This window comes from Eschscholzia californica, unplaced genomic scaffold (genome assembly GCF_041429995.1).
Source record: "Eschscholzia californica isolate CP2 unplaced genomic scaffold, dmEscCali1.0.p SCAF_2, whole genome shotgun sequence".
Taxonomy (NCBI): domain Eukaryota; kingdom Viridiplantae; phylum Streptophyta; class Magnoliopsida; order Ranunculales; family Papaveraceae; genus Eschscholzia; species Eschscholzia californica.
The window spans coordinates 25,162,451-25,190,407 of NW_028238309.1; the positions used below are offsets into that span (position 1 = coordinate 25,162,451).

The 27,957-nt window shown below is 35.1% G+C and overlaps 3 protein-coding genes and 2 long non-coding RNA genes across 6 annotated transcripts; 3 read left to right on the forward strand and 2 right to left on the reverse strand.

The window, feature by feature from the left end:
- Window positions 1-9,202: 9,202 nt before the first annotated feature.
- On the forward strand, window positions 9,203-9,610 carry LOC147557098 (uncharacterized). The gene is made up of 2 exons (XM_086658752.1): window positions 9,203-9,370; window positions 9,464-9,610. Exons 1-2 carry the CDS (start codon window positions 9,203-9,205, stop codon window positions 9,608-9,610), a joined length of 315 nt encoding a protein of 104 aa, XP_086514878.1.
- Window positions 9,611-11,012: 1,402 nt separating this feature from the next.
- Window positions 11,013-12,023, reverse strand: LOC147557099 (uncharacterized). Its single transcript, XR_015235045.1, has 4 exons — window positions 11,954-12,023; window positions 11,787-11,838; window positions 11,348-11,545; window positions 11,013-11,246 (listed from the first exon to the last, which is right to left on the reverse strand). It is a non-coding gene; the product is annotated as an uncharacterized LOC147557099 (long non-coding RNA).
- Window positions 12,024-15,920: 3,897 nt separating this feature from the next.
- LOC147557100 (uncharacterized) lies at window positions 15,921-18,574 on the forward strand. Its single transcript, XM_086658753.1, has 3 exons — window positions 15,921-16,028; window positions 18,173-18,334; window positions 18,428-18,574. Exons 1-3 carry the CDS (start codon window positions 15,921-15,923, stop codon window positions 18,572-18,574), a joined length of 417 nt encoding a protein of 138 aa, XP_086514879.1.
- Window positions 18,575-20,049: 1,475 nt separating this feature from the next.
- Window positions 20,050-22,813, reverse strand: LOC147557101 (uncharacterized). Of its 2 annotated transcripts, none has more exons than XR_015235046.1 (6): window positions 22,499-22,813; window positions 21,780-21,895; window positions 20,918-20,986; window positions 20,751-20,802; window positions 20,312-20,509; window positions 20,050-20,210 (listed from the first exon to the last, which is right to left on the reverse strand). It is a non-coding gene; the product is annotated as an uncharacterized LOC147557101 (long non-coding RNA). The 2 variants fall into 2 exon arrangements; XR_015235047.1 differs by having other exon boundaries at window positions 21,780-21,909.
- Window positions 22,814-24,882: 2,069 nt separating this feature from the next.
- On the forward strand, window positions 24,883-27,536 carry LOC147557102 (uncharacterized). The gene is made up of 3 exons (XM_086658754.1): window positions 24,883-24,990; window positions 27,135-27,296; window positions 27,390-27,536. The coding sequence occupies exons 1-3, from the start codon at window positions 24,883-24,885 to the stop codon at window positions 27,534-27,536; spliced, it is 417 nt and encodes a 138-aa protein (XP_086514880.1).
- Window positions 27,537-27,957: the final 421 nt, after the last annotated feature.

Consider the following 27,957-nt stretch of genomic DNA (forward strand, 5'->3'; position numbering starts at 1 on the left):
GTTTGAGAGCTAGAGCTTTCTTCACGAACACCTAGCAACTCAAGTTGTTCTTCAAGAATAATGGTTGCTCGGTCTTCAACAACACGTGACCTTCAAGATTCGATCGACACTCGATTACAACTCGGGCTGAAGCTTTTGACGGAATCTCATATCACTTGGCCGGATCTTCAAGACTTAGCCGAAGCTATTTAGGGTAGTCCGACCATCAGTTGGGTCAGACTCCTTAGGGGTTTTATTGGAGATCGTTTTGCCTTGATGTTCGTGTTTTTTTTATTGAGGTTTGGTGTGATATTTCTAGAGAGAGAAGTCTTAGTGAAGTTTTCTTGGTGGTTTTAGTTTGAGAGGATGTAAAAGAGTCTAGTTGCTAACGGGAATATCGGTTTGTTGAGGAGACGCCTATTTTGCACTGTTAAGGAAAAATGAGACCATTGCTAAGGGGATATTGGTAACACATACATATTCATATTTTCAAGATGATCCTAGCCTCGCGCCATACCGGAAAAGGGGGATTTCAACCTTAACTCTTGTTTTTCTTTATCTTATTCCCGTGTATTAATTGTTTCACCATGCTTCGCTAACTCTTGTATTCAGATACTCGTGAAACATGATTTGTTATGTGATGCATGACTTATAATTTGTTTTAAATGTAATTTGATATGGGAGGTTTCGATGGCCCAAGTCGATGGAAATCAAATCACAGAAAAATTATAAGAGTAACAATTTTAGGGTTTTAGTAAATTATTATAAATTTATCAGGGCTCTTCCTAAATTTGTATAATTTGTTCTTCAGTGGTAACAATTTTAGGGTTTATAATCTTTAATTTTTCATATTGGAACCTGATGAGAGGGGGATAAAGAAAAAAGAAGTACAATCTAGAGAGAGAAAGACAGAGTTGATACTAACCACAGACATTAATGGGCCTAATTATAATGTGTTATGTGTTAATGTGCTATGTGTCATGTGTTAATTTGTTATCTGTCATGTGTGTAGTTTGTATCTTTCTCTAACTCACCTATATAATGAATACCTGTAATATTTATATATTATATATATATTTATTTATTTATTTGTTTAATGTTATTTTTTGGTTTTGGTTATAATCCAGGTATGACTGTGGTTTAAATGCAGTTGCAAGTTTTTCACGAAATCGGAGAAGATAGATTGATATTTAAACAAGTTTCCATAGATGAGTTGCATGTTGTTAAATGGCGTACATTGCCTAAGCTATCTTCTTTCTTAAGACGGTGTGAAGAAGCTAACAGTCCCAAAGCTTTGGATATGCGAGGAATGGTAAGCCTTCCGCTTTGTATATTTCAGGTTCTAGTCTTATTATCTCCAAAGAAATGTCTATATGACCATTAGGAAAATAATTTTGGGTTTCAGTTAGAATTTTTCAATCATAAAGAGATCGACACAGGTTGTTGATTACTGCGACAAGCTGTCGATCTTAGATATTCAGCAACTTATGTTCTTGGAATTATACTGTTTAATTCTAATGATAATCCATTGGAAAAGGGAAAGAATTGCTGAAAAGAGTAGGCAGAAAAGGAAGTAAGGACGTATCAAGATATGAAGAAATCGAAGAATGTAGAAACACAACAACGAAGGTTGCTTGTTAAATATGGATCAACAACTTCTTGACTCGACCTGAAAAGAAAATGTGTAACAATCTGAAATGTGAAAGTCAAGCTCCTCGGAAAAGAAATTGTAATTGGTCACCTGATAAGCAAGAGCTGATGAAGATGTTTTTTGTACTATGATGTGGCGTTAAAATGCAACATTCAGATTACTTAACTTCGATGAGTGAGTTCGTTTCGGGTTTTATCTCTCATAATTTATGTGTTTTTCTTGTTTGGTTGCTTATTTGGAGTAAGAAGCTTGATTCGGAATAAAATGAAGCATTTATCACATGGTTATCTCATGTGGGCGAGATGGAAGAAATGAGTATCGAGGGTATTTTGTCATTTTAGTCAAAATCAAAGGTCAAATGACAAGTGGAGTCAATGATGAACCCAATGGTGAAAACGGAAATCCAATCGGAGTCTGGACGAGAAATTTATGGAATAAGAAGTCGAGATGCATTTTAGTATTTTCTGACATTAATAGGATGTAGAGACAATGATGAAGGCACCCCTTGGTTTCTAAATGGAACTCAAAGTCATGCCCAAAAGAGAAGGAACAAGTAGAGGTTTTAGGAGTAATTCCTCTTTAAAACACCAAGTCAAAATGTTCAGAAAAGTCAGTGGTTTTGGGGTTATAAAGAAAGAGTAAAGTCTGATTTTTGGGGGACCTTCTTTCTCTATTCAATTTTCAAGGTTTGAGAGCTAGAGCTTTCTTCACCAACACCTAGCAACTCAAGTTGTTCTTCAAGAATAAGGGTTGCTCGGTCTTCAACAACACGTGACCTTCAAAATTCGATCGACACTCGATTACAACTCGGGCTGAAGCTTTTGACGGAATCTCAAATCTCTTGGCCGGATCTTCAAGCTTTAGCCAAAGCTATTTAGGGTAGTCCGACCATCATTTGGGTCAGACTCCTTAGGGGTTTTATTGGAGATCGTTTTCCCTTGATGTTCGAGTTTTTTGATTGAGGTTTGGTGTGAAATTTCTAAAGAGAGAAGGCTTAGTGAAGTTTTCTTGGTGGTTTTAGTTTTAGAGGATGCAAAAGAGTCTAGTTGCTAACGGGAATACTGGTTTGTTGAGGAGACGCCTATTTTGCACTGTTAAGGGGAAATCTGAACATTGCTAAGGGATATTAGTAACACATACATATTCATATTTTCAAGATGATCCTAGCCTCGCGCCATATCGGAAAAGGGGGATTTCAACCTTAACTCTTGTTTTTCTTTATCTTATTCCCGTGTATTAATTGTTACACCATGCTTCGCTAACTCTTGTATTCAGATACTCGTGAAACATGATTTGTTATGTGATGCATGACTTATAATTTGTTTTAAATGTAATTTGATATGGGAGGTTTCGATGACCCAAGTCGATGGAAATCAAATCACAGAAAAATTATAAGAGTAACAATTTTAGGGTTTTAGTAAATTATTATAAATATATCAGGGCTCTTCCTAAATTTGTATAATTTGTTCTTCAGTGGTAACAATTTTAGGGTTTATAATCTTCAATTTTTCATATTGGAACCTGATGAGAGGGGGATAAAGAAAAAAGAAATACAATCTAGAGAGAGAAAGACAGAGTTGATACTAACCACAGACATTAATGGGCCTAATTATAATGTGTTATGTGTTAATGTGCTATGTGTCATGTGTTAATTTGTTATCTGTCATGTGTGTAGTTTGTTTCTCTCTCTAACTCACCTATATAATGAATACCTGTAATATTTATATATTATATATATATTTATTTATTTATTTGTTTAATGTTATTTTTTGGTTTTGGTTATAATCCAGTATGACTGTGGTTTAAATGCAGTTGCAAGTTTTTCACGAAATCGGAGAAGATAGATTGATATTTAAACAAGTTTCCATGGATGAGTTGCATGTTGTTAAATGGCGTACATTGCCTAAGCTATCTTCTTTCTTAAGACGATGTGAAGAAGCTAACAGTCCCAAAGCTTTGGATATGCGAGGAATGGTAAGCCTTCCGCTTTGTATATTTCAGGTTCTAGTCTTATTATCTCCAAAGAAATGTCTATATGACCATTAGGAAAATAATTTTGGGTTTCAGTTAGAATTTTTCAATCATAAAGAGATCGACACAGGTTGTTGATTACTGCGACAAGCTGCCGATCTTAGATATTCAGCAACTTATGTTCTTGGAATTATACTGTTTAATTCTAATGATAATCCATTGGAAAAGGGAAAGAATTGCTGAAAAGAGTAGGCAGAAAAGGAAGTAAGGGCATATCAAGATATGAAGAAATCGAAGAATGTAGAAACACAACAACAAAGGTTGCTTGTTAAATATGGATCAATTACTTCTTGACTCGACCTGAAAAGAAAATGTGTAACAATCTGAAATGTGAAAGTCAAGCTCCTCGGAAATGAAATTGTAATTGGTCACCTGATAAGCAAGAGCTGATGAAGATGTTTTTTGTACTATGATGTGGCGTTAAAATGCCACATTCAGATTACTTAACTTCGATGAGTGAGTTCGTTTCGGGTTTTATCTCTCATAATTTATGTGTTTTTCTTGTTTGGTTGCTTATTTGGAGTAAGAAGCTTGATTCGGAATAAAATGAAGCATTTATCACATGGTTATCTCATGTGGGCGAGATGGAAGAAATGAGGATCGGGGGTATTTTGTCATTTTAGTCAAAATCAAAGGTCAAATGACAAGTGGAGTCAATGATGAACCCAATGGTGAAAACGGAAATCCAATCGGAGTCTGGACGAGAAATTTATGGAATAAGAAGTCGAGATGCATTTTAGTATTTTCTGACATTAATAGGATGTAGAGACAATGATGAAGGCACCCCTTGGTTTCTAAATGGAACTCAAAGTCATGCCCAAAAGAGAAGGAACAAGTAGAGGTTTTAGGAGTAATTCCTCTTTAAAACACCAAGTCAAAATGTTCAGAAAAGTCAGTGGTTTTGGGGTTATAAAGAAAGAGTAAAGTCTGATTTTTGGGGGACCTTCTTTCTCTATTCAATTTTCAAGGTTTGAGAGCTAGAGCTTTCTTCACCAACACCTAGCAACTCAAGTTGTTCTTCAAGAATAAGGGTTGCTCGGTCTTCAACAACACGTGACCTTCAAAATTCGATCGACACTCGATTACAACTCGGGCTGAAGCTTTTGACGGAATCTCAAATCTCTTGGCCGGATCTTCAAGCTTTAGCCGAAGCTATTTAGGGTAGTCCGACCATCATTTGGGTCAGACTCCTTAGGGGTTTTATTGGAGATCGTTTTCCCTTGATGTTCGAGTTTTTTGATTGAGGTTTGGTGTGACATTTCTAGAGAGAGAAGGCTTAGTGAAGTTTTCTTGGTGGTTTTAGTTTTAGAGGATGTAAAAGAGTCTAGTTGCTAACGGGAATACTGGTTTGTTAAGGAGACGCCTATTTTGCACTGTTAAGGGGAAATCAGAACATTGCTAAGGGATATTAGTAACACATACATATTCATATTTTCAAGATGATCCTAGCCTCGCGCCATATCGGAAAAGGGGGATTTCAACCTTAACTCTTGTTTTTCTTTATCTTATTCCCGTGTATTAATTGTTTCACCATGCTTCGCTAACTCTTGTATTCAGATACTCGTGAAACATGATTTGTTATGTGATGCATGAGTTATAATTTGTTTTAAATGTTATTTGATATGGGAGGTTAATTTCGATGGCCCAAGTCGATGGAAATCAAATCACAGAAAAATTATAAGAGTAACAATTTTAGGGTTTTAGTAAATTATTATAAATATATCAGGGCTCTTCCTAAATTTGTATAATTTGTTCTTCAGTAGTAACAATTTTAGGGTTTATAATCTTCAATTTTTCATATTGGAACCTGATGAGAGGGGGATAAAGAAAAAAGAAGTACAATCTAGAGAGAGAAAGACAGAGTTGATACTAACCACAGACATTAATTGGTCTAATTATAATGTGTTATGTGTTAATGTGCTATGTGTCATGTGTTAATTTGTTATCTGTCATGTGTGTAGTTTGTTTCTCTCTCTAACTCACCTATATAATGAATACCTGTAATATTTATATATTATATATATACATATATATATATATATATATATTTATTTGTTTAATGTTACCTTTTGGTTTTGGTTATAATCCAGTATGACTGTGGTTTAAATGCAGTTGCAAGTTTTTCACGAAAGCGGAGAAGATAGATTTATATTTAAACAAGTTTCCATGGATGAGTTCCATGTTGTTCAATGGCGTACATTACCTAAGCTATCTTCTTTCTTAAGACGATGTGAAGAAGCTAACAGTCCCAAAGCTTTGGATATGCGAGGAATGGTAAGCCTTCCGCTTTGTATATTTCAGGTTCTAGTCTTATTATCTCCAAAGAAATGTCTATATGACCATTAGGAAAATATTTTTGGGTTTCAGTTAGAATTTTTCAATCATAAAGAGATCGACACAGGTTGTTGATTACTGCGACAAGCTGCCGATCTTAGATATTCAGCAACTTATGTTCTTGGAATTATACTGTTTAATTCTAATGATGATCCGTTGGAAAAGGGAAAGAATTGCTGAAAAGAGTAGGCAGAAAAGGAAGTAAGGACATATCAAGATATGAAGAAATCGAAGAATGTAGAAACACAACAAAGAAGGTTACTTGTTAAATATGGATCAACAACTTCTTGACTCGACCTGAAAAGAAAATGTGTAACAATCTGAAATGTAAAAGTCAAGCTCCTCGGAAAAGAAATTGTAATTGGTCACCTGATAAGCAAGAGCTGATGAAGATGTTTTTTGTACTATGATGTGGCGTTAAAATGCAACATTCAGATTACTTAACTTCGGTGAGTTAGTTCGTTTCGGGTTTTATCTCTCATAATTTATGTGTTTTTCTTGTTTGGTTGCTTATTTGGAGTAAGAAGCGTGATTCGGAATAAAATGAAGCATTTATCACATGGTTATCTCATGTGCGCGAGATGGAAGAAATGAGTATCGGGGGTATTTTGTCATTTTAGTCAAAATCAAAGGTCAAATGACAAGTGGAGTCAATGATGAACCCAATGGTGAAAACGGAAATCCAATCGGAGTCTGGACGAGAAATTTATGGAATAAGAAGTCGAGATGCATTTTAGTATTTTCTGACATTAATAGGATGTAGAGACAATGATGAAGGCACCCCTTGGTTTCTAAATGGAACTCAAAGTCATGCCCAAAAGAGAAGGAACAAGTAGAGGTTTTAGGAGTAATTCCTCTTTAAAACACCAAGTCAAAATGTTCAGAAAAGTCAGTGGTTTTGGGGTTATAAAGAAAGAGTAAAGTCTGATTTTTGGGGGACCTTCTTTCTCTATTCAATTTTCAAGGTTTGAGAGCTAGAGCTTTCTTCACCAACACCTAGCAACTCAAGTTGTTCTTCAAGAATAAGGGTTGCTCGGTCTTCAACAACAAGTGACCTTCAAGATTCGATCGACACTCGATTACAACTCGAGCTGAAGCTTTTGACGGATTCTCATATCTCTTGGCCGGATCTTCAAGCCTTAGCCGAAGCTATTTAGGGTAGTCCGACCATCATTTGGGTCAGACTCCTTAGGGGTTTTATTGGAGATCGTTTTGCCTTGATGTTCGTGTTTTTTTATTGAGGTTTGGTGTGACATTTCTAGAGAGAGAAGGCTTAGTGAAGTTTTCTTGGTGGTTTTAGTTTGAGAGGATGTAAAAGAGTCTAGTTGCTAACGAGAATACTGGTTTGTTGAGGAGACGCCTATTTTGCACTGTTAAGGGAAAATCAGAACATTGCTAAGGGATATTAGTAACACCTACATATTCATATTTTCAAGATGATCCTAGCCTCGCGCCATATCGGAGAAGGGGGATTTCAACCTTAACTCTTGTTTTTCTTTATCTTATTCCTGTGTATTAATTGTTTCACCATGCTTCGCTAACTCTTGTATTCAGATACTCGTGAAACATGATTTGTTATGTGATGCATGAGTTATAATTTGTTTTAAATGTTATTTGATATGGGAGGTTTCGATGGCCCAAGTCGATGGAAATCAAATCACAGAAAAATTATAAGAGTAACAATTTTAGGGTTTTAGTAAATTATTATAAATATATCAGGGCTCTTCCTAAATTTGTATAATTTGTTCTTCAGTGGTAACAATTTTAGGGTTTATAGTCTTCAATTTTTCAAATTGGAACCTGATGAGAGGGGGATAAAGAAAAAAGAAGTACAATCTAGAGAGAGAAAGACAGAGGTTATACTAACCACAGACATTAATGGGCCTAATTATAATGTGTTATGTGTTAATGTGCAATGTGTCACGTGTTAATTTGTTATCTGTCAGGTGTGTAGTTTGTTTCTCTCTCTAACTCACCTATATAATGAATACCTGTAATATTTATATATTATATATACATATATATATATATATATATATTTGTTAAATGTTATTTTTTTTTTTTGGTTATAATCCAGTATCACTGTGGTTTAAATGCAGTTGCAAGTTTTTCACGAAATCGGAGAAGATAGATTGATATTTAAACAAGTTTCCATGGATGAGTTGCATGTTGTTCAATGGTGTACATTGCCTAACTATCTTCTTTCTTAAGACAATGTGAAGAAGCTTTTGACGGAATCTCATATCTCTTGGCCGGATCTTCAAGACTTAGCCGAAGCTATTTAGGGTTGTCCGACCATCATTTGGGTCAGACTCCTTAGGGGTTTTATTGGAGATATCTTTTCCTTGATGTTCGTGTTTTTTTTATTGAGGTTTGGTGTGACATTTCTGGAGAGAGAAGGCGTAGTGAAGTTTTCTTGGTGGTTTTAGTTTGAGAGGATGTAAAAGAGTCTAGTTGTTAACGGGAATTCTGGTTTGTTGAGGAGACGCCTATTTTGCACTGTTAAGAGGAAATCAAAACATTGCTAAGGAGATATTGGTAACACATACATATTCTTATTTTCAAGATGATCCTAGCCTCGCGCCATATCGGAAAAGGGGGATTTCAACCTTAACTCTTTTTTTTTTCTTTATCTTATTCCCGTGTATTAATTGTTTCACCATGCTTCGCTAACTCTTGTATTCAGATACTCGTAAAACATGATTTGTTATGTGATGCATGACTTATAATTTGTTTTAAATGTTATTTGCTATGGGAGGTTTCGATGCCCCAAGTCGATGGAAATCAAATCACAGAAAAATTATAAGAGTAACAATTTTAGGATTTTAGTAAATTATTATAAATATATCAGGGCTCTTCCTAAATTTGTATAATTTGTTCTTCAGTGGTAACAATTTTGGGGTTTATAATCTTCAGTTTTTCATATTGGAACCTGGTGAGAGCGGGATAAAGAAAAAAAAGTACAATGTAGAGAGAGAAAGACAGAGTTGATACTATTCGCAGACATTAATTGGCTTAATTATAATGCGTTATTTGTTAATGTGTTATGTGTCATGTGTTAATTTATTATGTGTCATGTGTGTAGTTTGTTTCTCACTCTAACTCACCTATATAATGAATACATGTAACATTTATATTACATATATATATTTATTTATTTGTTTAATGTTATTTTTTGGTTTTGTTTATAATCTAGTTGTGGTTTAAATGCAGTTGCAAGTTTTTCACGAAATCGGAGAAGATAGATTGATTATTAAACATGTTTCCATGGATGAGTTGCTTGTTCTTCAATGGCGTACATTGCCTAAGCTATCTTCTTTCTTAACACGATGTGAAGAAGCTAACAGTCCCAAAGCTTTGGATATGCGAGGAATGGTAAGCCTTCCGCTTTTTATATTTTAGGTTCAAGTCTTATGATTTCCAAAGAAATTTCTATATGACCATTAGGAAAATAATTTTGGGTTTCAGGTAGAATTTTTCAATCATAAAGAGATCGACATAGGTTGTGCATTACCGAGACAAGTTGCCGATCTTAGATATTCAGCAACTTATGTTCTTGGAATTATACTGTTTAATTCTCATGATGATCCATTGGAAAAGGGAAAGAATTGTTGAAAAGAGTAGGCAGAAAAGGAAGTAAGGAAATATCAAGATATGAAGAAATCGAAGAATGTAGAAACACAACAAAGAAGGTTGCTAGTTAATTATGGATCAACAACTTCTTGACTCGACCTGAAAAGAAAATGTGTAACAATCTGAAATGTGAAAGTCAAGCTCCTCGGAAAAGAAATTGTAATTGGTCACCTGATAATCAAGAGATGACGAAGATGTTTATTGTACTATGATGTGGCATTAAAATGCCACATTCAGATTACGTAACTTCGATGAGTTAGTTCGTTTCGGGTATTATCTCTCATAATTTATGTGTTTTTCTTGTTTGGTAGCTTATTTGGAGTAAGAAGCTTGATTCAGAATAAAATGAAGCATTTATCACATGGTTATCTCATGTGGGCGAGACGGAAGAAAAGAGTACCGGGGGTATTTTGTCATTTTAGTCAAAATCAAAGTCAAATGACAAGTGGAGTCAATAATGAACCCAATGGTGAAAACGGAAATCCAATCGAAGTTTGGACGGGAAATTTATGGAAGAAGAAGTCGAGATGCATTTTAGTATTTTCTGACATTAAGAGGATGTAGAGACAATGATGAAGGCACCCCTTGGTTTCTGAATGGAACTCAAAGTCAGGTCCAAAAGAGAAGGAACAAGTAGAGGTTTTAGGAGTACTTCTTCTTTAAAACACCAAGTCAAAATGTTCAGAAAAGTCAGTGAAATAAAGAGTAAAGTCTGATTTTTAGGGGACCTGCTTTCTCCATTCAATTTTCAAGGTTTGAGAGCTAGAGCTTTCTTCACCAACACCTAGCAACTCAAGTTGTTCTTCAAGAACAACGGTTGCTCGGTCTTCAGCAACACGTGACCTTCAAGATTCGACCGACACTCGATTACAACTCGGGCTGAAGCTTTGGACGGAGTCTCATATCCCTTGGCTGGATCTTCAAGATTAGCTGAAGCTATTTAGGGTAGTCCGACCATCATTTGGGTCGGACTCCTTAGAGGTTTTATTGGAGATCGTTTTGCCTTGATGTTCGTGTTTTCTTATTGAGGTTTGGTGTGACATTTCTAGAGAGAGAAGGCTAAGTGAAGTTTTCTTGGTGGTTTTAGTTTCAGAGGATGTAAAAGAGTCTAGTTGCTAACGGGAATCCTGGTTTGTTGAGGAGACGCCTATTTTGTACTGTTAAAGGGAAATCAGAACATTGCTAAGGGGATATTGGCAGAACATCCATATTCATATTTTCAAGATGATCCTAGCCTCGCGCCATATCGGAAAAGGTGATTTCAACCTTAACTCGTGTTTTTCTTTATCTTATTCCCATGTATTAATTGTTTCACCATGCTTCGCTAACTCTTGTGTTCAGACACTCGTGAAACATGATTTGATATGTGATGCATGACTTATAATTTGTTTTAAATGTTTGTTTGACGTATTATACTTACGAGGGTGTAACCCGTGCCCGTGGGGCACGGACAGTTCTTTCAAATGCATAAAACAACTAAACACAGTCTTCGGTGCCTTGCACTGCCCTGGAGTCCCAAGAGTCGGGAAACCCCACGCTGAAATGTATGTATAGCTTTCCTCTCATGAATGGCCTCTGGTACATCGACAATCCTCATCATACACCGCCTTGAATGAATCTGCACATTCATATTGATATTAATTTTAACAATACCACCACAATATATCATGATCGCAGTTAATTTCACGGTCTTTTTATCAACGAAAAACTCCATCTTACCACGCTTCACAACTTTCCCAAGTTGGCCTTGATGGGTACATGCCTACTGCCCAAATAAGACAACACAAACTGAAACCCACGAAAGGCTTCGGTCCGAGTCAATGTGTGCTCGACAAATAGGTATCACCTTGTCTTTTGAACTTGGGGTGATCCTTGTGTGAACAACACAAATACTATTATCTCAAATATTGTGTCAAGCTGCAAACAAACAAAAAAAGTCCAAACTATTGCTATAACCGACATTCATAGAAGATAATAGTGTTTGTTTCTTATTCTAGATTCATATCTGAAATTCAAGTGTAAATCTAAATTGACTCGAAGAATTTGAATTAAGAGCCCCTTCTGTACGGTAACCTGACTCAAAGTGTTTGAGTCTGTAGACATAACTAATCAAAAAAGTTTAAAATTAATTGCAGTTCATGAAAAAAAGGGAGTTTACAAAGTTTGGAGTATCAGTTCGGCGTTGTTGTCACATACACCTTCTTCAAACCCTGTCAAAAAAAAAGGAAAACAAAATAAATACCTTAAATAAATAAAAAGGAATGTGTTTTAAAATCAGATTCCGGAGCTAACAGACATATGAAACAACAATAAAGAGATTCATACACTTCTCGAAATTTTCTTATCAGAGAGATCAAAGCATTTACATCTTCATCTGAATGCCTAGATGTTCATCTGTTCTTAAAACCATATAAGAAGAAAATTAGATTTTTCCGACTAAAGATTAAAATATTTAGAATAGAGATCAATAGAGAAAAATAAGAAATTATTGTAAATGGAGAGGCCATTTATGTAGATGGAACTTGTTGCGGAACCAAATAACAAAGAAATCATAAAACTCAACCAAGGTCTACATGTAAAGAAGAACAAAGAATAAGAATAATAACTTATTATTGAGTCGGTTGAGGAATAATCTAATTGACTCGATATCATAGTCTCAATTTCGGAAACCGTATGGAAGCCACAAATCTAAACGACTAAAACAAAGATCTCATAAACCCTAGGAAGAAGGAGAAAATGAATTAAAACAATTAAAGAAAACTAAGATATCTAAGCTACCTTATCACTACAATTTTAACAGTGCCCATTTGGTCAATACTTTGTTATAGTAATGCCTTATTACTTAGAAGATTATGCTACAATCTTTCACTACTAAGCCTAAAACGAAACCATACTTGAACACAGTAAAAAAGAGATGTAAATAAAGAAAGCATATAAGTAGTAGGAGCGAACTATGCTACATCACCTGAGTTTTGGAACAACTCAAGGAGATACTTGAAATCTAAAGAGAAGAAAGTTGAGATATAACATTAACTTTTCAAGCTCGGTCAGACATTTTACTCAATATAATAGGTCATGAGTTGAGTTTCCAATGGCGCTTCAAGCAGAAAATAGAGGCATGTATCTAAAAAAACAATTATGAATTTAAAACTGCTACTAACATAAGCACAACCAATGCGGACATAACCCTATTTTGCTGAAATAATGAAGCCAAAGTACTGGATTAGCTTCAGAGTTCACATTAACATGCGATTTAGATGCTTCAGTAAGCTTTGTTCCTGAAGTAATGATGCCAAATCCTACCTGCATAAAGAGTTCTTTGGATATAAAAATTAGGCACCACTCAAAATCTCGATATAACATCAACTCAAAGATCACTTAAAAACACAATGATGTACGAAAACAAATTTAATAAAACTCAAACTCTGAACCGATTTGATAACCCTAAGAAGAAGAATCTTTGGATATAAAAATTAGGCACCACTAAGAAGAAGAATCTTTTCTATTGGATAACCTAAATCAAAATTTTGAACCGATTTGATGTGAAAGTGAAGAGCGAGAGAGAAAAGCAGAGGTTCGTTCTATTTTGTAGCCCTAGGTTAAGCACTAATTTTTGTCATAAACCCTAAACCCTAAACACAAAATGACTTGGTACAAAATCTATTACTTAATTTTTCTCATAAACCCTAAACACAAAATGACTTGGTACAAAATCTATTACTAAATCAGAGAACCCTAATTACTTAAAAATACTTTGAGAAATCTGTTACTAAATTAGAGAACCCTAATTACTTAGAAATACTTTGAGAAAGATACCCAAAATGAGTTAAAAATGACCCTGTTTACTTAGAAATCAAAACCCTAAATACAAATCGATGCAGTAAGATAGAAGGAGAGGTTTCTAACCTTGGGAGAGAAAGTTGTATGGAGTGAAGAGGATAGGAGATGGGAAGAGGATGAGGAGAGAGAATGGGAGGGAGAGAAACCTGCGTGCGGGAGAAATGAGAGAGAAAGGGTTTTGGGAAGATGGGTGTTTTCAAAAAAAAGAATCTTTTGCAAGATGCTTTGTTTCTTTCCTTTCTCATTTTAAACCGTTGGATGGTTTATACTCCACATCACAACCATTTAATGTCGGAAAAACGTATGTAGGCCGTCTGATATAAATGTCCAAGCATAAATCTAAGCCGTTGGGAGGAGGGGGAAAGATACCCTCCTCTTTTATTATATAGATTAGTATCATATTTGTTCATTATCAACTCATTTGATAGTATATGCATTTGTTATCACTTGTAATCGTATCTTTCAAGCCACAAATAAGTCTTACAAAGATCAATAAAGTTAAATAGAAAAGGAAGAAGAGCAGAAACACAAAAAAGGAAAATGTTTTACCAAACTGGTGCACTTTACATGATCAATGTAAAACAATTACATAAATGTGAAAGAATACATTGAAATAACATTACTACGGAAACCAACACAAAAATTTATACAGGTTACACAATTAAGATAGCTTTTAGATTACTCTCCTCTTCAGTCATGAAGATGGATTCAAACTAACTACAAATGGGAGATTTGCAAATGGGAGGTTTCGATGCCCCAAGTCGATGAAAATTAAATCACAGAAAAATTATAAGAGTGACAATTTTAGGGTTTTAGTAAATTATTATAAATATATCAGGGCTCTTCCTAAATTTGTATAATTTGTTCTTCAGCGGTAACAATTTTAGGGTTTAACGGAGGGTATTTTGTCATTTTAGTCAAAATCAAAGGTCAAATGACAAGTGGAATCAATGATGAACCCAATGGTGAAAACGGAAATCCAATCGGAGTTTGGACGAGAAATTTATGGAATAAGAAGTCGAGATGCATTTTAGTATTTTCTGACATTAATAGGATGTAGAGACAATGATGAAGGCACCCCTTGGTTTCTAAATGGAACTCAAAGTCATGCCCAAAAGAGAAGGAACAAGTGGAGGTTTTAGGAGTAATTCCTCTTTAAAACACCAAGTCAAAATGTTCAGAAAAGTCAGTGGTTTTGGGGTTATAAAGAAAGAGTAAAGTCTGATTTTTGGGGGACCTTCTTTCTCTATTCAATTTTCAAGGTTTGAGAGCTAGAGCTTTCTTCACCAACTCCTAGCAACTCAAGTTGTTTTTCAAGAATAAGGGTTGCTCGGTCTTCAAAACACGTGACCTTCAAAATTCGATCGACACTCGATTACAACTCGGGCTGAAGCTTTTGATGGAATCTCAAATCTCTTGGCCGGATCTTAAAGCCTTAGCCGAAGCTATTTAGGGCAGTCCGACCATCATTTGGGTCAGACTCCTTAGGGGTTTTATTGGAGATCGTTTTGCCTTGATGTTCGAGTTTTTTGATTGAGGTTTGGTGTGACATTTCTAGAGAGAGAAGGCTTAGTGAAGTTTTCTTGGTGGTTTTAGTTTTAGAGGATGTAAAAGAGTCTAGTTGCTAACGGGAATACTGGTTTGTTGAGGAGACTCCTATTTTGCACTGTTAAGGGGAAATCAGAACATTGCTAAGGGATATTAGTAACACATACATATTCATATTTTCAAGATGATCCTAGCCTCGCGTCATATCAGAAAAGGAGGATTTCAACCTTAACTCTTGTTTTTCTTTATCTTATCCCCGTGTATTAATTGTTTCACCATGCTTCGCTAACTCTTGTATTCAGATACTCGTGAAACATGATTTGTTATGTGATGCATGTGTTATAATTTGTTTTAAATGTTATTTGATATGGGAGGTTTCGATGCCCCAAGTCGATGGAAATCAAATCACAGAAAAATTATAAGAGTAACAATTTTAGGGTTTTAGTAAATTATTATAAATATATCAGGGCTCTTCCTAAATTTGTATAATTTGTTCTTCAGTGGTAACAATTTTAGGGTTTATAATCTTCAATTTTTCATATTGGAACCTGATGAGAGGGGGATAAAGAAAAAAGAAGTACAATCTAGAGAGAGAAAGACAGAGTTGATACTAATCACAGACATTAATTGGTCTAATTATAATGTGTTATGTGTTAATGTGCTATGTGTCATGTGTTAATTTGTTATCTGTCATGTGTGTAGTTTGTTTCTCTCTCTAACTCACCTATATAATGAATACCTGAAATATTTATATATTATATATACATATATATATATATATATTTATTTATTTGTTTAATGTTACCTTTGGTTTTGGTTATAATCCAGTATGACTGTGGTTTAAATGCAATTGCAAGTTTTTCACGAAAGCGGAGAAGATAGATTTATATTTAAACAAGTTTCCATGGATGAGTTGCATGTTGTTCAATGGCGTACATTACCTAAGCTATCTTCTTTCTTAAGACGATGTGAAGAAGCTAACAGTCCCAAAGCTTTGGATATGCGAGGAATGGTAAGCCTTCCGCTTTGTATATTTCAGGTTCTAGTCTTATTATCTCCAAAGAAATGTCTATATGACCATTAGGAAAATAATTTTGGGTTTCAGTTAGAATTTTTCAATCATAAAGAGATCGACACAGGTTGTTGATTACTGCGACAAGCTGCCGATCTTAGATATTCAGCAACTTATGTTCTTGGAATTATACTGTTTAATTCTAATGATGATCCATTGGGAAAAGGAAAGAATTGCTGAAAAGAGTAGGCAGAAAGGGAAGTAAGGACATATCAAGATATGAAGAAATCGAAGAATGTAGAAACACAACAAAGAAGGTTGCTTGTTAAATATGGATCAACAACTTCTTGACTCGACTGAAAGGAAAATGTGTAACAGTCTGAAATGTGAAAGTCAAGCTCCTCGGAAAAGAAATTGTAATTGGTCACCTGATAAGCAAGAGCTGATGAAGATGTTTTTTGTACTATGATGTGGCGTTAAAATGCCACATTCAGATTACTTAACTTCGATGAGTTAGTGCGTTTCGGGTTTTATCTCTCATAATTTATGTGTTTTTCTTGTTTGGTTGCTTATTTGGAGTAAGAAGCTTGATTCGGAATAAAATGAAGCATTTATCACATGGTTATCTCATGTGGGCGAGACGGAGGTAATGAGTATCGGGAGTATTTTGTCATTTTAGTCAAAATCAAAGGTCAAATGACAAGTGGAGTCAATGATGAACCCAATGGTGAAAACGGAAATCCAATCAGAGTTTGGACGAGAAATTTATGGAATAAGAAGTCGAGATGCATTTTAGTATTTTCTGACATTAATAGGATGTAGAGACAATGATGAAGGCACCCCTTGGTTTCTAAATGGAACTCAAAGTCATGCCCAAAAGAGAAGGAACAAGTAGAGGTTTTAGGAGTACTTCCTCTTTAAAACACCAAGTCAAAATGTTCAGAAAAGTAAGTGGTTTTGGGGTTATAAAAGAAAGAGTAGAGTCTGATTTTTGGGGGGCCTTCTTTCTCTATTCAATTTTCAAGGTTTGAGAGCTAGAGCTTTCTTCACCAACACCTAGCAACTCAAGTTGTTCTTCAAGAATAAGGGTTGCTCGGTCTTCAACAACACGTGACCTTCAAGATTCGATCGACACTCGATTACAACTCGAGCTGAAGCTTTTGACGGATTCTCATATCTCTTGGCCGGATCTTCAAGCCTTAGCCGAAGCTATTTAGGGTAGTCCGACCATCATTTGGGTCAGACTCCTTAGGGGTTTTATTGGAGATCGTTTTGCCTTGATGTTCGTGTTTTTTTATTGAGGTTTGGTGTGACATTTCTAGAGAGAGAAGGCTTAGTGAAGTTTTCTTGGTGGTTTTAGTTTGAGAGGATGTAAAAGAGTCTAGTTGCTAACGGGAATACTGGTTTGTTGAGGAGACGCCTATTTTGCACTGTTAAGGGGAAATCAGAACATTGCTAAGGGATATTAGTAACACCTACATATTCATATTTTCAAGATGATCCTAGCCTCGCGCCATATCGGAAAAGGGGGATTTCAACCTTAACTCTTTTTTTTTTCTTTATCTTATTCCCGTGTATTAATTGTTTCACCATGCTTCGCTAACTCTTGTATTCAGATACTCGTAAAACATGATTTGTTATGTGATGCATGACTTATAATTTGTTTTAAATGTTATTTGCTATGGGAGGTTTCGATGCCCCAAGTCGATGGAAATCAAATCACAGAAAAATTATAAGAGTAACAATTTTAGGATTTTAGTAAATTATTATAAATATATCAGGGCTCTTCCTAAATTTGTATAATTTGTTCTTCAGTGGTAACAATTTTGGGGTTTATAATCTTCAGTTTTTCATATTGGAACCTGGTGAGAGCGGGATAAAGAAAAAAGAAGTACAATGTAGAGAGAGAAAGACAGAGTTGATACTATTCGCAGACATTAATTGGCTTAATTATAATGCGTTATTTGTTAATGTGTTATGTGTCATGTGTTAATTTATTATGTGTCATGTGTGTAGTTTGTTTCTCACTCTAACTCACCTATATAATGAATACATGTAACATTTATATTACATATATATATTTATTTATTTGTTTAATGTTATTTTTTGGTTTTGTTTATAATCTAGTTGTGGTTTAAATGCAGTTGCAAGTTTTTCACGAAATCGGAGAAGATAGATTGATTATTAAACATGTTTCCATGGATGAGTTGCTTGTTCTTCAATGGCGTACATTGCCTAAGCTATCTTCTTTCTTAACACGATGTGAAGAAGCTAACAGTCCCAAAGCTTTGGATATGCGAGGAATGGTAAGCCTTCCGCTTTTTATATTTTAGGTTCAAGTCTTATGATTTCCAAAGAAATTTCTATATGACCATTAGGAAAATAATTTTGGGTTTCAGGTAGAATTTTTCAATCATAAAGAGATCGACATAGGTTGTGCATTACCGAGACAAGTTGCCGATCTTAGATATTCAGCAACTTATGTTCTTGGAATTATACTGTTTAATTCTCATGATGATCCATTGGAAAAGGGAAAGAATTGTTGAAAAGAGTAGGCAGAAAAGGAAGTAAGGAAATATCAAGATATGAAGAAATCGAAGAATGTAGAAACACAACAAAGAAGGTTGCTAGTTAATTATGGATCAACAACTTCTTGACTCGACCTGAAAAGAAAATGTGTAACAATCTGAAATGTGAAAGTCAAGCTCCTCGGAAAAGAAATTGTAATTGGTCACCTGATAATCAAGAGATGACGAAGATGTTTATTGTACTATGATGTGGCATTAAAATGCCACATTCAGATTACGTAACTTCGATGAGTTAGTTCGTTTCGGGTATTATCTCTCATAATTTATGTGTTTTTCTTGTTTGGTAGCTTATTTGGAGTAAGAAGCTTGATTCAGAATAAAATGAAGCATTTATCACATGGTTATCTCATGTGGGCGAGACGGAAGAAAAGAGTACCGGGGGTATTTTGTCATTTTAGTCAAAATCAAAGTCAAATGACAAGTGGAGTCAATAATGAACCCAATGGTGAAAACGGAAATCCAATCGAAGTTTGGACGGGAAATTTATGGAAGAAGAAGTCGAGATGCATTTTAGTATTTTCTGACATTAAGAGGATGTAGAGACAATGATGAAGGCACCCCTTGGTTTCTGAATGGAACTCAAAGTCAGGTCCAAAAGAGAAGGAACAAGTAGAGGTTTTAGGAGTACTTCTTCTTTAAAACACCAAGTCAAAATGTTCAGAAAAGTCAGTGAAAGAAAGAGTAAAGTCTGATTTTTAGGGGACCTGCTTTCTCCATTCAATTTTCAAGGTTTGAGAGCTAGAGCTTTCTTCACCAACACCTAGCAACTCAAGTTGTTCTTCAAGAACAACGGTTGCTCGGTCTTCAGCAACACGTGACCTTCAAGATTCGACCGACACTCGATTACAACTCGGGCTGAAGCTTTGGACGGAGTCTCATATCCCTTGGCTGGATCTTCAAGATTAGCTGAAGCTATTTAGGGTAGTCCGACCATCATTTGGGTCGGACTCCTTAGAGGTTTTATTGGAGATCGTTTTGCCTTGATGTTCGTGTTTTCTTATTGAGGTTTGGTGTGACATTTCTAGAGAGAGAAGGCTAAGTGAAGTTTTCTTGGTGGTTTTAGTTTCAGAGGATGTAAAAGAGTCTAGTTGCTAACGGGAATCCTGGTTTGTTGAGGAGACGCCTATTTTGTACTGTTAAAGGGAAATCAGAACATTGCTAAGGGGATATTGGCAGAACATCCATATTCATATTTTCAAGATGATCCTAGCCTCGCGCCATATCGGAAAAGGTGATTTCAACCTTAACTCGTGTTTTTCTTTATCTTATTCCCATGTATTAATTGTTTCACCATGCTTCGCTAACTCTTGTATTCAGACACTCGTGAAACATGATTTGATATGTGATGCATGACTTATAATTTGTTTTAAATGTTTGTTTGACGTATTATACTTACGAGGGTGTAACCCGTGCCCGTGGGGCACAGACAGTTCTTTCAAATGCATAAAACAACTAAACACAGTCTTCGGTGCCTTGCACTGCCCTGGAGTCCCAAGAGTCGGGAAACCCCACGCTGAAATGTATGTATAGCTTTCCTCTCATGAATGGCCTCTGGTACATCGACAATCCTCATCATACACCGCCTTGAATGAATCTGCACATTCATATTGATATTAATTTTAACAATACCACCACAATATATCATGATCGCAGTTAATTTCACGGTCTTTTTATCAACGAAAAACTCCATCTTACCACGCTTCACAACTTTCCCAAGTTGGCCTTGATGGGTACATGCCTACTGCCCAAATAAGACAACACAAACTGAAACCCACGAAAGGCTTCGGTCCGAGTCAATGTGTGCTCGACAAATAGGTATCACCTTGTCTTTTGAACTTGGGGTGATCCTTGTGTGAACAACACAAATACTATTATCTCAAATATTGTGTCAAGCTGCAAACAAACAAAAAAAGTCCAAACTATTGCTATAACCGACATTCATAGAAGATAATAGTGTTTGTTTCTTATTCTAGATTCATATCTGAAATTCAAGTGTAAATCTAAATTGACTCGAAGAATTTGAATTAAGAGCCCCTTCTGTACGGTAACCTGACTCAAAGTGTTTGAGTCTGTAGACATAACTAATCAAAAAAGTTTAAAATTAATTGCAGTTCATGAAAAAAAGGGAGTTTACAAAGTTTGGAGTATCAGTTCGGCGTTGTTGTCACATACACCTTCTTCAAACCCTGTCAAAAAAAAAGGAAAACAAAATAAATACCTTAAATAAATAAAAAGGAATGTGTTTTAAAATCAGATTCCGGAGCTAACAGACATATGAAACAACAATAAAGAGATTCATACACTTCTCGAAATTTTCTTATCAGAGAGATCAAAGCATTTACATCTTCATCTGAATGCCTAGATGTTCATCTGTTCTTAAAACCATATAAGAAGAAAATTAGATTTTTCCGACTAAAGATTAAAATATTTAGAATAGAGATCAATAGAGAAAAATAAGAAATTATTGTAAATGGAGAGGCCATTTATGTAGATGGAACTTGTTGCGGAACCAAATAACAAAGAAATCATAAAACTCAACCAAGGTCTACATGTAAAGAAGAACAAAGAATAAGAATAATAACTTATTATTGAGTCGGTTGAGGAATAATCTAATTGACTCGATATCATAGTCTCAATTTCGGAAACCGTATGGAAGCCACAAATCTAAACGACTAAAACAAAGATCTCATAAACCCTAGGAAGAAGGAGAAAATGAATTAAAACAATTAAAGAAAACTAAGATATCTAAGCTACCTTATCACTACAATTTTAACAGTGCCCATTTGGTCAATACTTTGTTATAGTAATGCCTTATTACTTAGAAGATTATGCTACAATCTTTCACTACTAAGCCTAAAACGAAACCATACTTGAACACAGTAAAAAAGAGATGTAAATAAAGAAAGCATATAAGTAGTAGGAGCGAACTATGCTACATCACCTGAGTTTTGGAACAACTCAAGGAGATACTTGAAATCTAAAGAGAAGAAAGTTGAGATATAACATTAACTTTTCAAGCTCGGTCAGACATTTTACTCAATATAATAGGTCATGAGTTGAGTTTCCAATGGCGCTTCAAGCAGAAAATAGAGGCATGTATCTAAAAAAACAATTATGAATTTAAAACTGCTACTAACATAAGCACAACCAATGCGGACATAACCCTATTTTGCTGAAATAATGAAGCCAAAGTACTGGATTAGCTTCAGAGTTCACATTAACATGCGATTTAGATGCTTCAGTAAGCTTTGTTCCTGAAGTAATGATGCCAAATCCTACCTGCATAAAGAGTTCTTTGGATATAAAAATTAGGCACCACTCAAAATCTCGATATAACATCAACTCAAAGATCACTTAAAAACACAATGATGTACGAAAACAAATTTAATAAAACTCAAACTCTGAACCGATTTGATAACCCTAAGAAGAAGAATCTTTGGATATAAAAATTAGGCACCACTAAGAAGAAGAATCTTTTCTATTGGATAACCTAAATCAAAATTTTGAACCGATTTGATGTGAAAGTGAAGAGCGAGAGAGAAAAGCAGAGGTTCGTTCTATTTTGTAGCCCTAGGTTAAGCACTAATTTTTGTCATAAACCTTAAACCCTAAACACAAAATGACTTGGTACAAAATCTATTACTTAATTTTTCTCATAAACCCTAAACACAAAATGACTTGGTACAAAATCTATTACTAAATCAGAGAACCCTAATTACTTAAAAATACTTTGAGAAATCTGTTACTAAATTAGAGAACCCTAATTACTTAGAAATACTTTGAGAAAGATACCCAAAATGAGTTAAAAATGACCCTGTTTACTTAGAAATCAAAACCCTAAATACAAATCGATGCAGTAAGATAGAAGGAGAGGTTTCTAACCTTGGGAGAGAAAGTTGTATGGAGTGAAGAGGATAGGAGATGGGAAGAGGATGAGGAGAGAGAATGGGAGGGAGAGAAACCTGCGTGCGGGAGAAATGAGAGAGAAAGGGTTTTGGGAAGATGGGTGTTTTCAAAAAAAAGAATCTTTTGCAAGATGCTTTGTTTCTTTCCTTTCTCATTTTAAACCGTTGGATGGTTTATACTCCACATCACAACCATTTAATGTCGGAAAAACGTATGTAGGCCGTCTGATATAAATGTCCAAGCATAAATCTAAGCCGTTGGGAGGAGGGGGAAAGATACCCTCCTCTTTTATTATATAGATTAGTATCATATTTGTTCATTATCAACTCATTTGATAGTATATGCATTTGTTATCACTTGTAATCGTATCTTTCAAGCCACAAATAAGTCTTACAAAGATCAATAAAGTTAAATAGAAAAGGAAGAAGAGCAGAAACACAAAAAAGGAAAATGTTTTACCAAACTGGTGCACTTTACATGATCAATGTAAAACAATTACATAAATGTGAAAGAATACATTGAAATAACATTACTACGGAAACCAACACAAAAATTTATACAGGTTACACAATTAAGATAGCTTTTAGATTACTCTCCTCTTCAGTCATGAAGATGGATTCAAACTAACTACAAATGGGAGATTTGCAAATGGGAGGTTTCGATGCCCCAAGTCGATGAAAATTAAATCACAGAAAAATTATAAGAGTGACAATTTTAGGGTTTTAGTAAATTATTATAAATATATCAGGGCTCTTCCTAAATTTGTATAATTTGTTCTTCAGCGGTAACAATTTTAGGGTTTAACGGAGGGTATTTTGTCATTTTAGTCAAAATCAAAGGTCAAATGACAAGTGGAATCAATGATGAACCCAATGGTGAAAACGGAAATCCAATCGGAGTTTGGACGAGAAATTTATGGAATAAGAAGTCGAGATGCATTTTAGTATTTTCTGACATTAATAGGATGTAGAGACAATGATGAAGGCACCCCTTGGTTTCTAAATGGAACTCAAAGTCATGCCCAAAAGAGAAGGAACAAGTGGAGGTTTTAGGAGTAATTCCTCTTTAAAACACCAAGTCAAAATGTTCAGAAAAGTCAGTGGTTTTGGGGTTATAAAGAAAGAGTAAAGTCTGATTTTTGGGGGACCTTCTTTCTCTATTCAATTTTCAAGGTTTGAGAGCTAGAGCTTTCTTCACCAACTCCTAGCAACTCAAGTTGTTTTTCAAGAATAAGGGTTGCTCGGTCTTCAAAACACGTGACCTTCAAAATTCGATCGACACTCGATTACAACTCGGGCTGAAGCTTTTGATGGAATCTCAAATCTCTTGGCCGGATCTTAAAGCCTTAGCCGAAGCTATTTAGGGTAGTCCGACCATCATTTGGGTCAGACTCCTTAGGGGTTTTATTGGAGATCGTTTTGCCTTGATGTTCGAGTTTTTTGATTGAGGTTTGGTGTGACATTTCTAGAGAGAGAAGGCTTAGTGAAGTTTTCTTGGTGGTTTTAGTTTTAGAGGATGTAAAAGAGTCTAGTTGCTAACGGGAATACTGGTTTGTTGAGGAGACTCCTATTTTGCACTGTTAAGGGGAAATCAGAACATTGCTAAGGGATATTAGTAACACATACATATTCATATTTTCAAGATGATCCTAGCCTCGCGTCATATCAGAAAAGGGGGATTTCAACCTTAACTCTTGTTTTTCTTTATCTTATCCCCGTGTATTAATTGTTTCACCATGCTTCGCTAACTCTTGTATTCAGATACTCGTGAAACATGATTTGTTATGTGATGCATGTGTTATAATTTGTTTTAAATGTTATTTGATATGGGAGGTTTCGATGCCCCAAGTCGATGGAAATCAAATCACAGAAAAATTATAAGAGTAACAATTTTAGGGTTTTAGTAAATTATTATAAATATATCAGGGCTCTTCCTAAATTTGTATAATTTGTTCTTCAGTGGTAACAATTTTAGGGTTTATAATCTTCAATTTTTCATATTGGAACCTGATGAGAGGGGGATAAAGAAAAAAGAAGTACAATCTAGAGAGAGAAAGACAGAGTTGATACTAATCACAGACATTAATTGGTCTAATTATAATGTGTTATGTGTTAATGTGCTATGTGTCATGTGTTAATTTGTTATCTGTCATGTGTGTAGTTTGTTTCTCTCTCTAACTCACCTATATAATGAATACCTGAAATATTTATATATTATATATACATATATATATATATATTTATTTATTTGTTTAATGTTACCTTTGGTTTTGGTTATAATCCAGTATGACTGTGGTTTAAATGCAATTGCAAGTTTTTCACGAAAGCGGAGAAGATAGATTTATATTTAAACAAGTTTCCATGGATGAGTTGCATGTTGTTCAATGGCGTACATTACCTAAGCTATCTTCTTTCTTAAGACGATGTGAAGAAGCTAACAGTCCCAAAGCTTTGGATATGCGAGGAATGGTAAGCCTTCCGCTTTGTATATTTCAGGTTCTAGTCTTATTATCTCCAAAGAAATGTCTATATGACCATTAGGAAAATAATTTTGGGTTTCAGTTAGAATTTTTCAATCATAAAGAGATCGACACAGGTTGTTGATTACTGCGACAAGCTGCCGATCTTAGATATTCAGCAACTTATGTTCTTGGAATTATACTGTTTAATTCTAATGATGATCCATTGGGAAAAGGAAAGAATTGCTGAAAAGAGTAGGCAGAAAGGGAAGTAAGGACATATCAAGATATGAAGAAATCGAAGAATGTAGAAACACAACAAAGAAGGTTGCTTGTTAAATATGGATCAACAACTTCTTGACTCGACTGAAAGGAAAATGTGTAACAGTCTGAAATGTGAAAGTCAAGCTCCTCGGAAAAGAAATTGTAATTGGTCACCTGATAAGCAAGAGCTGATGAAGATGTTTTTTGTACTATGATGTGGCGTTAAAATGCCACATTCAGATTACTTAACTTCGATGAGTTAGTGCGTTTCGGGTTTTATCTCTCATAATTTATGTGTTTTTCTTGTTTGGTTGCTTATTTGGAGTAAGAAGCTTGATTCGGAATAAAATGAAGCATTTATCACATGGTTATCTCATGTGGGCGAGACGGAGGTAATGAGTATCGGGAGTATTTTGTCATTTTAGTCAAAATCAAAGGTCAAATGACAAGTGGAGTCAATGATGAACCCAATGGTGAAAACGGAAATCCAATCAGAGTTTGGACGAGAAATTTATGGAATAAGAAGTCGAGATGCATTTTAGTATTTTCTGACATTAATAGGATGTAGAGACAATGATGAAGGCACCCCTTGGTTTCTAAATGGAACTCAAAGTCATGCCCAAAAGAGAAGGAACAAGTAGAGGTTTTAGGAGTACTTCCTCTTTAAAACACCAAGTCAAAATGTTCAGAAAAGTAAGTGGTTTTGGGGTTATAAAAGAAAGAGTAGAGTCTGATTTTTGGGGGGCCTTCTTTCTCTATTCAATTTTCAAGGTTTGAGAGCTAGAGCTTTCTTCACCAACACCTAGCAACTCAAGTTGTTCTTCAAGAATAAGGGTTGCTCGGTCTTCAACAACACGTGACCTTCAAGATTCGATCGACACTCGATTACAACTCGAGCTGAAGCTTTTGACGGATTCTCATATCTCTTGGCCGGATCTTCAAGCCTTAGCCGAAGCTATTTAGGGTAGTCCGACCATCATTTGGGTCAGACTCCTTAGGGGTTTTATTGGAGATCGTTTTGCCTTGATGTTCGTGTTTTTTTATTGAGGTTTGGTGTGACATTTCTAGAGAGAGAAGGCTTAGTGAAGTTTTCTTGGTGGTTTTAGTTTGAGAGGATGTAAAAGAGTCTAGTTGCTAACGGGAATACTGGTTTGTTGAGGAGACGCCTATTTTGCACTGTTAAGGGGAAATCAGAACATTGCTAAGGGATATTAGTAACACCTACATATTCATATTTTCAAGATGATCCTAGCCTCGCGCCATATCGGAAAAGGGGGATTTCAACCTTAACTCTTTTTTTTTTCTTTATCTTATTCCCGTGTATTAATTGTTTCACCATGCTTCGCTAACTCTTGTATTCAGATACTCGTAAAACATGATTTGTTATGTGATGCATGACTTATAATTTGTTTTAAATGTTATTTGCTATGGGAGGTTTCGATGCCCCAAGTCGATGGAAATCAAATCACAGAAAAATTATAAGAGTAACAATTTTAGGATTTTAGTAAATTATTATAAATATATCAGGGCTCTTCCTAAATTTGTATAATTTGTTCTTCAGTGGTAACAATTTTGGGGTTTATAATCTTCAGTTTTTCATATTGGAACCTGGTGAGAGCGGGATAAAGAAAAAAGAAGTACAATGTAGAGAGAGAAAGACAGAGTTGATACTATTCGCAGACATTAATTGGCTTAATTATAATGCGTTATTTGTTAATGTGTTATGTGTCATGTGTTAATTTATTATGTGTCATGTGTGTAGTTTGTTTCTCACTCTAACTCACCTATATAATGAATACATGTAACATTTATATTACATATATATATTTATTTATTTGTTTAATGTTATTTTTTGGTTTTGTTTATAATCTAGTTGTGGTTTAAATGCAGTTGCAAGTTTTTCACGAAATCGGAGAAGATAGATTGATTATTAAACATGTTTCCATGGATGAGTTGCTTGTTCTTCAATGGCGTACATTGCCTAAGCTATCTTCTTTCTTAACACGATGTGAAGAAGCTAACAGTCCCAAAGCTTTGGATATGCGAGGAATGGTAAGCCTTCCGCTTTTTATATTTTAGGTTCAAGTCTTATGATTTCCAAAGAAATTTCTATATGACCATTAGGAAAATAATTTTGGGTTTCAGGTAGAATTTTTCAATCATAAAGAGATCGACATAGGTTGTGCATTACCGAGACAAGTTGCCGATCTTAGATATTCAGCAACTTATGTTCTTGGAATTATACTGTTTAATTCTCATGATGATCCATTGGAAAAGGGAAAGAATTGTTGAAAAGAGTAGGCAGAAAAGGAAGTAAGGAAATATCAAGATATGAAGAAATCGAAGAATGTAGAAACACAACAAAGAAGGTTGCTAGTTAATTATGGATCAACAACTTCTTGACTCGACCTGAAAAGAAAATGTGTAACAATCTGAAATGTGAAAGTCAAGCTCCTCGGAAAAGAAATTGTAATTGGTCACCTGATAATCAAGAGATGACGAAGATGTTTATTGTACTATGATGTGGCATTAAAATGCCACATTCAGATTACGTAACTTCGATGAGTTAGTTCGTTTCGGGTATTATCTCTCATAATTTATGTGTTTTTCTTGTTTGGTAGCTTATTTGGAGTAAGAAGCTTGATTCAGAATAAAATGAAGCATTTATCACATGGTTATCTCATGTGGGCGAGACGGAAGAAAAGAGTACCGG